Below are 11,389 nucleotides of genomic sequence, written 5' to 3'. Positions count from 1 at the left end.
CCCTTGTATTTATATTGTACACAACTGAATTACAACACTTTTAAAGAGACCCTTACTAAAGCTTGGATATATATATCAAGAGCAATTCCCTATTTGGTGTACTAAAAACCAACGCAGTGCAAGTAGCACAGAATGTCAACATGGAAGCTTGGTATTCATTATTTATTAAAATAATTATAAATCATTTAACATCATCGATAAGCACTAAGGAAATCATTTTCCCTCACTTTATCTGAAGCTGCAGTGTTGGGAGAGGAGTGGAAGCAAGGAGCATAACACACAGGCATGCACACGATCTAGTCCTCCCACATACAGTACAGTAAGTGGTTTGACACTGGGAGATTTAAACACACACATACACACACACACTCACATTAAAGACATGGAGGCAATTCCAGATTATGTTTTGACAGACGGGAGCTGATACAACTTTAATCTTATGCAAATCTTCCACCGGTTTCCACACATCTTCCACGCATCACAGTTTTCAAGTTCATTTCCAACCGTTTAAAAAGGTATCAATCATTCCTGCTTGATTTGGAATCTGTAGATAAATTGTGTTCATGATAGCACCCAGGCTAATTGAAAAACAAAACAAAACAAATAAAACAAAAACTGGACATCACAAAGTGTAATTCTCAAACACTGAAAAGGATATTTGAAGCAACAGACTTCACAAATTTGCATGGGAATGGACTCCAGTACATGTAATCTGAAATGATCTATTTCCTATTCTATCCTGTGCAATATTATAATCTCAGACGAGGGTGTGTGTGTGTGTACGTGTGATGCAACATTCAGACAGATAAATCTATTTTGAGACAAGGCAGACACAACATCTTCCCAGACATCAGAACGAAAAGTTCCACGTTAGGAGCAAAGGGAGAATTAACTTTATCTACAAAGCTTACAATCGACAAAGACCTTCGTTTTTTTTTTTCCTTTCTCCTTTTTAACAATAAAATACAAGCATACGTGTTAAAGGCATCACCTTGTGCTTTGTATGATATCCAGATGTAACAGTCTCATTACTCAGTAACATAAAACTAGTAATGATGCAAGACATACTTTTGAAAAAGTTCATTAAAGCTTTCAGTCACTAAATATGGTTCCATATCTTGTCACTGCCACATTTGAGCATCCGTTTTTTTTTTTGTTGTATAATGCTGAAAGACAAAATAATAATAATAATAAATATAGAGAGAAATGGTGAATCACATACAGTCACTACAAAGTATATAAATAGCCGTAACTAATGCAAAACAAAACAAAAAAAACAGGCAAAAATACGATAAAATAGCTCTCAATAACGGATGAAAAATAACGGAAAAAAACAAGCTTTGTGAAGAGCTGAAACAGAATATCAATGAGTTGAGCTTTGTCATGAGTCCTTATCCTGTCAGATTGTGCCTACGGAGACCTGGAGGCGTGAATGCAATATGTAAAACTGGTTTGGAGACAAATTTGGATATTCTGTGGTTCTGAAAAAAACAATTTTCAAAACACCAAAGCAGACAGCAACACTAAATATTAGAAAACAACTCAAATGTGGTTGTGTCAATAAAATAAAAATTTGAACATGAAATACATACAGTTTATGACACATACATCAAAATGCCGCTTGGTAAAAGAGATAGTGAGGTTATTCAGAGACCGCCCTCTGAACAAGTAAAAGGCCATGGATGTCTCAGACTGTCATGCATGCCAGAGTGCTAATAAGTATTATTTTTTTTCTTCAATACATAAATAATTTTTTTTTTTTTAACAATTCAAATGTACACTCCTCTAACATAGTTCTATGTCTTCATACAACCACAAATTACATGGTAAAATATAAACATTATACCAGCACAGACACAGTGACCTGAATGATTTTTTTGGCACACCAGATATCCAAAATCTAGACCGACCGACTGTAGATTTTAACTCAGTTTGGGACAGATTACTTGATCATCAGGATATCTGGTTTTTGGCCATGGTAAGCAACAGCCTATAACAGCTGAAAAAGGCTTAGTGCAAAAAACTAAAATGTTGCAATACAGCATGCAATGGATCCTGCACTTATACCTGCACGCATTAAAAATATCCCCTGGCCATTACACGTACGACATCAGAGAAACAATGCTCAATAATAAGAATTGCTGAAAACTAATCACACCAGCCCCACAGGGTTCTCAACTAACTAGAATTCTTTAAATGATACATTTTTTTTTTTCATATTTTCTGATAGTAGAAAAATAGCTCAACAGCCTTATTTAACGTAAAATTAGGGATTTGTGTCAATAAGAATTAAAATATTCACTCTGAGTGTTTAAATCAGAGTGGAAGTGTAGTTTTCACACTCAGTCAAGTAACTCACATGTTCTGGCTGTTCTACAAAGGCCACAGGAACTCTGAAATCCCAAATCTTAACTGTATATATGACTAAAAACTTCCTTTCCACAGAAACAAGACGGAACCATTTGAGTAACAGAGGTATAGCAGTGACAGACTGCGAGCTGAGTGAGTGAGTGGTTCTTTCTAGTGCTCTGAGGAAGGAAGACCGTCCCTGTTAAAGTTCTCCAGGTTTCTGGTTGCAGCTGGTGCACACGCGCACGGGGTGGTCCCAGCCCCGCGATGGAACCGGACGACGCTCCGGGGAGCAGTCGTCGCACACTCCTTGGCCACAGGCACGGCAGTGATGCTTGGACAGCTTGGCAGTGAACTCACGCTGGCAGTTGTGGCAGGACAGGATGTCCTGATCAGGCACCCAGTAGGCAGGACGGGCTGCGTCTTTCACTAGGCCTGAAGGCAACACATAGCATAAATACACACACATTAACAGGCATGTCCTGGTTCTAGTGGTAAGATAACAGTTTGTCTTTTATATTTATTTCACACATGTACTTGTATGTGCCACCTCCATCGTGCTCTCCATCCCTGCTGACAAAATACTAGTTTTATACTGTAGTATTTAAACTTCAATCAGTATCGCTTTACTTTAGCTTTATCTACCCTGCTTTTCTTAGCTGCCTTGGCTCTGGTATATGGTGAATATCGTTAAGAAAAATTGTGACTAAACATGTTCGTCAATGACCTTTTTTCCATGACTAAGATGAGACGATGATGATGAGACGGCACCAACACCATTAAAGACTAACTGTGACTATATAAATATGCAATACTGTTGATGAAGAAAGACGAGACTAAGATGTAGTTTTAAAAATTTAAACTTTATCAACATTTCTCTTCATTTTTGTTGACAAAAAAGAGGAAACAAAATATTATAGACTGTTTTTTTTTCTAAATACGAGCAGTGAATATATGTGTTGGTTAAACGGTCATTTATGCAGTTGATGGGGGAGTAGAGGGGTGGGGTTGCATAACTTGATAAGAAAATACATAAATTAATAAAATGTTTAGAACAGTGTGTGTGTGTGTGAATGAGAGAAAGAGAGAGAGAGTGTGTGTGTCAGTAAGCACAAGTGTCGGTTACACGTTAGTGTGTTTGTGTGAGTGTGTGTGTGTATGTGTTTGCATGCGCGCACGCACGCGTGTTGGTGTCACAAGTGTCAGTTATATGAGGGGGGATGCCGATGTGAAACTGTAGTGGGGCAAATTAAACTGTGGCAGTCCACCACAGTAATGAGAAACCCAGTTGTTGAATCATGTTGGTTCAAAATAAATATGTAAATCAGAATATGTTCCATGTCTGGGTTTATTCCTTAAATTGATACCATCAGACCAGACACTTCCTGCAAAGCTGCATTCTTAATTATTCAACCTGTGTTTTTCATCAGATAATCAGATAAAATCTTATGTGAAATAAGTTTAACTTAAATGACAAAAATGATTGGCTTTGGCTAAACTAGACTGATTGAAATGTTCAGTATAATCTGACGACTAATAAAGAATAAATGTCAACAGTTTTCATTGCCTAAAACTATACTAAAATAATTACACTGACTAATTATGATAAGGTTGACTAAATATGATAAAAACTAACAAGGACATTTGACACAAGACTAAAACTAAAATTTAAAAAATAGCTGACAAAATGAACATCACCTGGAAACAAGATTTGGAAATAAATCGACTAATTGTGTTGTGATTGGAGCAGACGTTGCTCTGTGGTATTTTTGGGGTGGTGTTGGACATGGAGAAGTTTTCAGCAGGATATCAGGTTATCAAAAATGTATTCATCCACACCCATTAGCAGTAAATATAGAACTATAGTAACCTTACATAGCAGTATAATGATCATACTATTTAGGCTCCAGATTAAACAAACTGTTTTTTGAGGTTTTCCAAATATGATAAAAACATGGATGAAACAACCTGAAATAAGGGCTATGATTTGTGATTTGCATGTGAGTGGAACAGACCTCTTTTTCTCAATGTAATACACATTTACTCAATAGAAATGTGTCAGATAGGCAGTTATAAAAATTTTCTTTAAGACAAAGTGCATTCTCTATGTGAGTGGAGATGGTACAGAAGCAACTGAGAGTACTGCGGTGTACAATTACTGAGAAATATGTACAGACGTATAATATGTCCTGTAAAAGCAACCTCTAAACATTCAGGTCATTGACTCTTAAAAAAATGTACAACAGTGAGTTTACAACACACATTTGAGAAGAATGTAACTAGTCATCTACTAACAACTAATTAACACTGAGCAATAGATACAAGAACTGGAAGTCTATGTTAAACATTAGATAGCAGAGCACTTGTACATGAAGTGCTGCCACTGGAGCATCCTGAAGAGTTTGCTCGAGGAAGTTTTACTTTCTATAGCCAGCGTGTGTAGAAGAATTCCGGTTTTTAGCAAATATATGAAATATATATGAAATATATCATTTGTCATTCATGTGAGTCTCTTGTATCATCACCAAACAGGCTGGAAATCAATCTCTTAATTTGGATTATTTTTCCAGGTTAGTCATATGATAGGTAATTTATTTTCCTTGAAATATCTGTGACATTTGACAGATTTGCAGTGAGTGAGCAGAGACCTGTGAGCTACAAGCTCTTTTACAAGTAGGCCATTAGGGCACCTCATTTTCCTTATAAGGGAGGCTTTGCTGGCTAGACTTCTGCGTTACATCTTTGAAAGTTCATACTAGAAATAAGACCTTCCTGTTTTTCTTTCCTACTGTAAATAAGAATGGTACACCTCTGCCACCAGAGGGCAATGTGTCCATACACTCACATTTACTGGGTCATTTGTTCCTGTTACATAACAATTCCCTTTAGGTTTTGATTTGGGCAACACTCACCGAGTGGGATGTCAATAGCAGTGACTACAACCCCTATGGTGTTGGTCACCGCCTCTCCGACCTTTCTGGCAAGAGTTCCACCTTCTTCCTCCTCAAGCTCTGCCTCCAGTAGCTCTGCATAAGGACAAAAACCCTTGCTAAAGTTACAGCTCACCCAAATGTTAAATGGCTTCATGACACACACACACACACACAGGGGAACAACGGGGGACATTTGGCATTACTGAGAGTGTGTGTACCTGCGTATGAAGCTCTCTGCTCGAAGCAGATGTCACAGACTCTGACAGGGGCAAGACCCCAGCCTCTCTCAGGGACGGGTGCAGCTTTGGAAGAGCAGCCATCGCAGAAACCCTCTCCACAGGCACGGCAGTGATGTTTGGTGTCGTTGTCCTGGAAGACTGTGTGACACTTATGGCACACCTTGTGCAAGACAAAAACAATAACAATACAGGTTGTTATTGACCAGAGCTGAGCTAGAACGCATACTGTGTCTGTCCAAGTTTTATCTTGTGACTGGCAAACATAGATTGTGTAATAGGCACAGAACACCACAGACAGTAAACATCACTCAGGACACAAAAGTGTTGACTTGGCTGTTGGTGGTGGGTGGCTGAGGGCGGGGTTGTGTGTGTCACTCACCAAGATGAGGGAGTTGGGTTTCCAGTAGGCTGGGGCGATCTGATCTGTCAGCCAAGAGGTGACGGCCTTGGCAGGCTTGACACTGAGCTCTGACACAGACTGGGCTACCAAGTTGACTCCATCCAAAAGACGCTGTGCTGCATTGCTATTGTCCTTTAAAAAGCCATCCGACTGCAAAAAGCAGAGACTGAATTTTTACCATAAAAAAGGTAGATAATTCTAGGTCTGCCCTATTATAGATAATAAGGCAATTACAGCCTATATCAAATAATTAGACTGAGAAGCTTGTTTCTCTTACCCCTGGCCATACATGCTGGATCTCAGTGCGAACAACTGTATCCACAGGGTCCTGGTTCCCATACCAATACTGACGGCTCCGATAGATCACTCCACAGTTGGGACATTCAATAACATACCTGAACATACATAAATAAATGCAAATGTACAACTTAGTCTCTGTGAAAATACAAATGTCATACATTTGTATGTGGTAGCTGAAGGATATGTAGGTTTGTGTGATTTTAGGTCAGTGTCTGGAACACCAGTGCTAAAATTAGGCTGTGTAAAGGTAACATAAGCCTAACCCAAGCCCAGTTACGCCCTGACCCCGCAGGTCATTCCCCTACTACTCACCCAGACCAGGCATATTTGGCAAGACCCATCCATGGAGAGTCTGAGGACGCCGAGGTCTTTGGGACAACTAGCACTTCCTTCCCCCCTTCATAGCAAGCCTGAGGTGACGCAACACACAATGATTTTACCTTTACATTCGTCAGTCAAGGGAAATGAGTAATAACAGCGGAACTGGTAGTGAAGAGTGAATGCTCAATTCTATCTTAGCAACATACGTGAACCTCTGTGCTTACCTTACAGGTGTAAATGCGATTATCGTACTGAACAGAATAACGACAACGATGCTTCGCCTCATGGCACATTCCTTCTGCTAAGTGGTTCATGCTGTTCTTGCAACCGGATCTGAGATTTAAGTTATAAATCAGAATTAAAGTCAGCAAGAGATTGACAGAGAGATAATTAAGCAAAACATTTTTAAAAATTTAATAGGTACTGACCCACAACTGAGGCACAAGCTGGAGCAAGTGAAGTACTCATCAGGAAAGAAGCAGCTGTGAGCTACCAGCTCATCTCCAATTTCCCCATTGAAGCGCTCACTTAATGCCTGTAGGGAAATCAAGGACCGGCAGATAATTACATTAAATGAATAAAGTTAAACCTTGAGCATTAAAAACTGAAAAACAATCATCCTCAGTTCAGTATTGGCTTTATAATAGCCAGCCAGTCTGAGGCATGTTTGAAGGTAGCTGATTTTAATATACAGCCCTACCTGCAGGGCTTTGAAGATGACCACAGGGGTGCGTGGGGAACGAGTGGCGTTGTTATCAAGGAGCTGCTCCAGTTTACTCTGCAGGCCAAGAAAGTCAGTAGGGGGGCTCAGAGTCTGTGTGCCCCAGTACTGGACAGAGCTGAAGGCCTCTGGGAAACGAGAAAGCTTCCTGAAGCGCTCCAAAAGCAGCCGATCTACTGACTCGGATGACTTCTCTAGAAAAACAAAACACAGATAGAGAGGTTACCATGGATTGTAATCTGAATACACTGTAAATAATCCATTAGCATATATCTATCAGTACATCAGATACAACACAATTCTAAAAATGTTGTGATTCAGAGTATCCGTTATGATATGTGAGAGCTAAATACCACATGTTCCTGAAATATAAAAGTGTAAAGCATCAGCCGAGCATACTTAATAAAGCTTAAAATGTAGTTCTTTCATTTGCATTAAGTTTGTTGTCCCAAGTCTTGAAGGCTCACACCAGTATTCCTTCATGTTTTAGTGGATTCACTACAAATCATGTATACTTTACATTCCAAGGTCCTAATGTATCTTAAATGTGTTTTTGTTTCCATATATTTCTGTATGGTGTGAAAATCTGTTTTAAGAGACTTGAAACTTATTTGGGTTAGGTAATGCATCACACTGAATATCAGGTTTTGTGCAAACTTTATTTTAATATGTATTTTTTGGGCATTCTATGCTTTTATCAAATAATGACAGTAGAGAGATGACAGGAAACTGGGGGAGAGAGAGAGACACAGAGAATGATAAGCAACAAAGGCGCGTCACTGGAATCAGACCACATATGTTGTAGTTATGTGGCATGCGTCTTGACTAGCATGCTCCCGGGGCGTGTCACAGCACAGGCTTTTTAAAAATAACTTGCATTTACAACAGCAGCGATAAATGTAACTCGGATAACAATAAAAAACAGGCGTGATGCTCACTAGTCTCTGCAAGTCTATTCTCACTCTGTAGCAAAATAAATAGAAAACACTGGCTGCCTGGAAGTTATTTAAAAACCTGGAATGACTAAAGCATCCACTGGAAAGAGGTGGAAGGTAACATGAAGTACGACTGCAGCAACAGGACTAAAATATGCAAAATAACAGGTATGGCCATTCAAGTATTTGACTGCAGCCGTAAATATGTGTCATTTTTGACTTCAGACACTGAATGCACAGTTTTCTTTTTAGCCCAAAAAGTAATGTTTACACCTTTCTCAAAAAGTTGCAATGCTGATTGCTACCCCCAGAAACACAGCAAGCTAATATTTGCTTTCCTGTAATTATCTCTGTTTAACCTGTAGGCCCTGCCACTCATCCTTTATAGTGATGCAGACTACAAGCTTTATTATGATACAGTCACAATGTGCTGTTCCTCTAAGGAAGCTTCAAGATAAAATTCTATTTAAAGGTTTGACTTGTCCAGTATTTGTGTAACAGATGAAGTAATTACACTCCACACATCAACAGTAGGACTTATTAGCAACAGACCTGTTAAGATGTTTTGCCTGAATACATACCTGAACCGAGCAACTTAGTATGAACTGTTTCATGGAAGATCACCACAGCAGGGCCCAAGGTGGACAGTGGGACATCCAGGCCGCAGCGGGCCGTCGTGGCCTTCAATTCCTTAGTGAAATGCTTCAAGTAGGCCTCAGAGGCGTCCCCGAGGAATTTGAAGAGGTCATCGTGGAGACGGTCGGCGTGGGTGCGGTAGATGATGAGGTCAGAGATGGCGAGCACCTTGAGCAAGAGACGGGTTCTCTGGCCCTGTTTGGAACTGTTCCCAAGCAGACCCTCTGTATCGATGACCACTACATTATGGATGGGGTCAAACGCTGCCCACACACCCACCGTACAGGACTCCTGTGTGGGAGAGGTCTTGAACACCTCTCTGCCCATGAAGAATGTGTGGTTCAGGGTGTGAGATTTGCCCTCTCCCGTGTTACCAAAGATGGACACCACCTTCAGCAGCTGGTCAGCTGTGCAATTCAGACTCTTTACAAATGCAGCTTCATCTTTTATCTGGGAAAGAACAAGAAGAGTTTGCAAGGGATGTTATGTGTTATCAAAATAAATTTAGAAGTCTAAGCAAAAGTGTCACTTTTGCACAACATACCTGCATTTCCTCATTCTCATCAACCAGAAGAAAACTAGATATCTTCTCCTGGAGTTTTGCTTTCTGAGATCTGGTCTCATCAGCTATTTGGACAGCAGGCTGCACAGATGTCTGGACAGAGCTGACCTCGGCAGGTTTTGGTGGTGGAGGATAAGATGTGAGCTGGTGTTTCTTCTTGTTGCCTCCACTGTGCGTGCGTTTCTGACAGTCTTGGCACAAGTTAACTTTGCAGTTCTGGCAGCGGACCACTGACCTATGGCGTTTGCCATTGTCTCCGTTACCACCTTTACAGTTGTCACAATAAGGGACATGCCCTGGACTTATCTGAACCCGCTCATGGCTCTTGAGAAGCTCCTGGCTGTGGAGCTCAAGCTCACAACGAACACACTGCAAGCTTTTGCATTCATCACACTCAAATGCAGCCTCCTCAGAGCCACCACAGACATAACTCTCTTGACATATTAGACTAGTATTGACTCCCTTTTCTGAAGATGAGCCATGGCCACTCATCGTTTCTTACAACGTTAACTTTAATACAGAGTAGTGCTTATTGGAGCAGCTTTGACTACAGCACCAGCAATTTCCAATAGCAATAAACGAAAAATGCACAATATGCGATAATACTGAAATCACTGAATACAATAATTCAACTTAAAGCAGATGCATTGTGTCTAGGCTGGTGATTCTCTGACTGTGACAACTAAAAAGTCTCAACAATACATACGATTTAACAAATTAATTTTTGCAGCATAAATTTCAAACACTTTTTAATGACATTTAGCCAGTGCAACAACCAGCTAACAGTGAGGCAATAAAGAAGAAACGCCGTCTCCTTAAGTTATGTCTTTTTGCAACCAAGTTAGCTTGTCTGTACATCAAAGTTAGATAATGGATGCAGCATTAAATAAAATACACCTTAAGTTAGCGAATAAAACTACAATACAATACAGAAATATGTGCAGGTAGCAAGAACCAACCGAGACAATGAACTCTCCCTGAAAAGATGAATGTGCAAATGTTGATGCTAACAACAGGCTAGCTAGCAAACTGACCCTCAGCAGCTCGCTGGCAAAAACGGCAAGTAGTTTGGCGTCCAAACAGGAATGCTTTGCTTCTAGCTAGCTAGTTTCGACGGACAGGTTCAACTTTTTCCAAAGAAAAGCCGTAATTAGTGAGCGAGCAACCTCCAACAGTGTATAGCCGTCCAAAGCAGCTAGCCTCCAGTCTGTCAACTGAACTGCAGAGTTAACATATCAACAAAAACAACAGCCAGTCGATGTCAAAAGCTCGGATATCCGCACGGACACTTTAAAACAGGAGGGAAATCCGCGCGACTCCGTTTAAAAAGTCTTTAAAAGTGTTTCTGTATTTTAAATCCGTCCGAGCAGTGTCATTGTTTTTGTTCGTCAGCCCCCTCCCTGGCAGGTTTCTTTGGCTACGTTATTTTGTTGCCAGGTCAGATCAGCTGATCAGATTATTTTCAGTCACAGGGTCAGGGGAGGGTGAGGCCGGTTGCATGACGGGAAACGTAGTGTCAGCCAGTGAGGCGCTCAAGTTGAGTCAATGATTTCTGAGCAGCTTCTAAAATGTTGTAATGTTCTCACAAAATTTGGCTTTTTTGTGGTTTTACTGAAAGACTTCAACTTTTCAGCGATTACTTCCTTAAAACGTAATTACATAATCATATTTCACATATTTATCTGTCAGTGGCTTACACATATATTATTACATTTATTTTATTTTGTATATAACTGATAGTTATTTTATTTCTCCTTTTTAATATTCTTTAACGGCAATGCCTACAGACTGCAATGTAAGAATTTCATTGCATAGGGTATGCCTAACTTGTTCCTCTGTGCATATGACAATTAAGTCTTTGAATCTTGAATGTTGGCTGCAGAGCTGCAGCGCTGCAGCGCTGCAGGACTGGGTGATGTGCATGTAAACAGTTGTGGGAAGTGGTAAATTTATCAAACCAGCCCTTGGACTTTTGCTGCCTTGCAACATAATA

At 40.1% G+C, this 11,389-nt stretch overlaps 1 protein-coding gene across 1 annotated transcript; it reads right to left on the bottom strand.

Annotated features, from left to right (window-relative positions):
- Positions 1-399: 399 nt before the first annotated feature.
- LOC137199353 (zinc finger FYVE domain-containing protein 1-like) lies at positions 400-10,836 on the bottom strand. Its single transcript, XM_067613590.1, has 11 exons — positions 9,379-10,836; positions 8,780-9,284; positions 7,243-7,457; positions 6,971-7,077; positions 6,767-6,875; positions 6,534-6,631; positions 6,199-6,316; positions 5,901-6,071; positions 5,501-5,681; positions 5,262-5,375; positions 400-2,784 (listed from the first exon to the last, which is right to left on the bottom strand). Exons 1-11 carry the CDS (start codon positions 9,886-9,888, stop codon positions 2,552-2,554), a joined length of 2,361 nt encoding a protein of 786 aa, XP_067469691.1. The 5' UTR covers positions 9,889-10,836; the 3' UTR covers positions 400-2,551.
- Positions 10,837-11,389: the final 553 nt, after the last annotated feature.

The sequence above is a fragment of the Thunnus thynnus genome, chromosome 16 (genome assembly GCF_963924715.1).
Source record: "Thunnus thynnus chromosome 16, fThuThy2.1, whole genome shotgun sequence".
NCBI classification, from domain to species: Eukaryota; Metazoa; Chordata; class Actinopteri; order Scombriformes; family Scombridae; genus Thunnus; species Thunnus thynnus.
This window is presented reverse-complemented; position numbering and strand designations above follow the sequence as displayed.

Bases quoted from the DNA above. Each gene is read 5' to 3' on its own strand.
- LOC137199353 (XM_067613590.1), bottom strand. From the start codon at position 9,888: ATGAGTGGCCATGGCTCATCTTCAGAAAAGGGAGTCAATACTAGTCTA. The intron at 7,458-8,779 runs GTATGTATTCAG...TTGTTTTTCTAG, and splicing joins TACTAAGTTGCTCGGTTCAG to AGAAGTCATCCGAGTCAGTA. The intron at 5,682-5,900 runs GTGAGTGACACA...GTCTTGCACAAG, and splicing joins AACCCAACTCCCTCATCTTG to GTGTGCCATAAGTGTCACAC.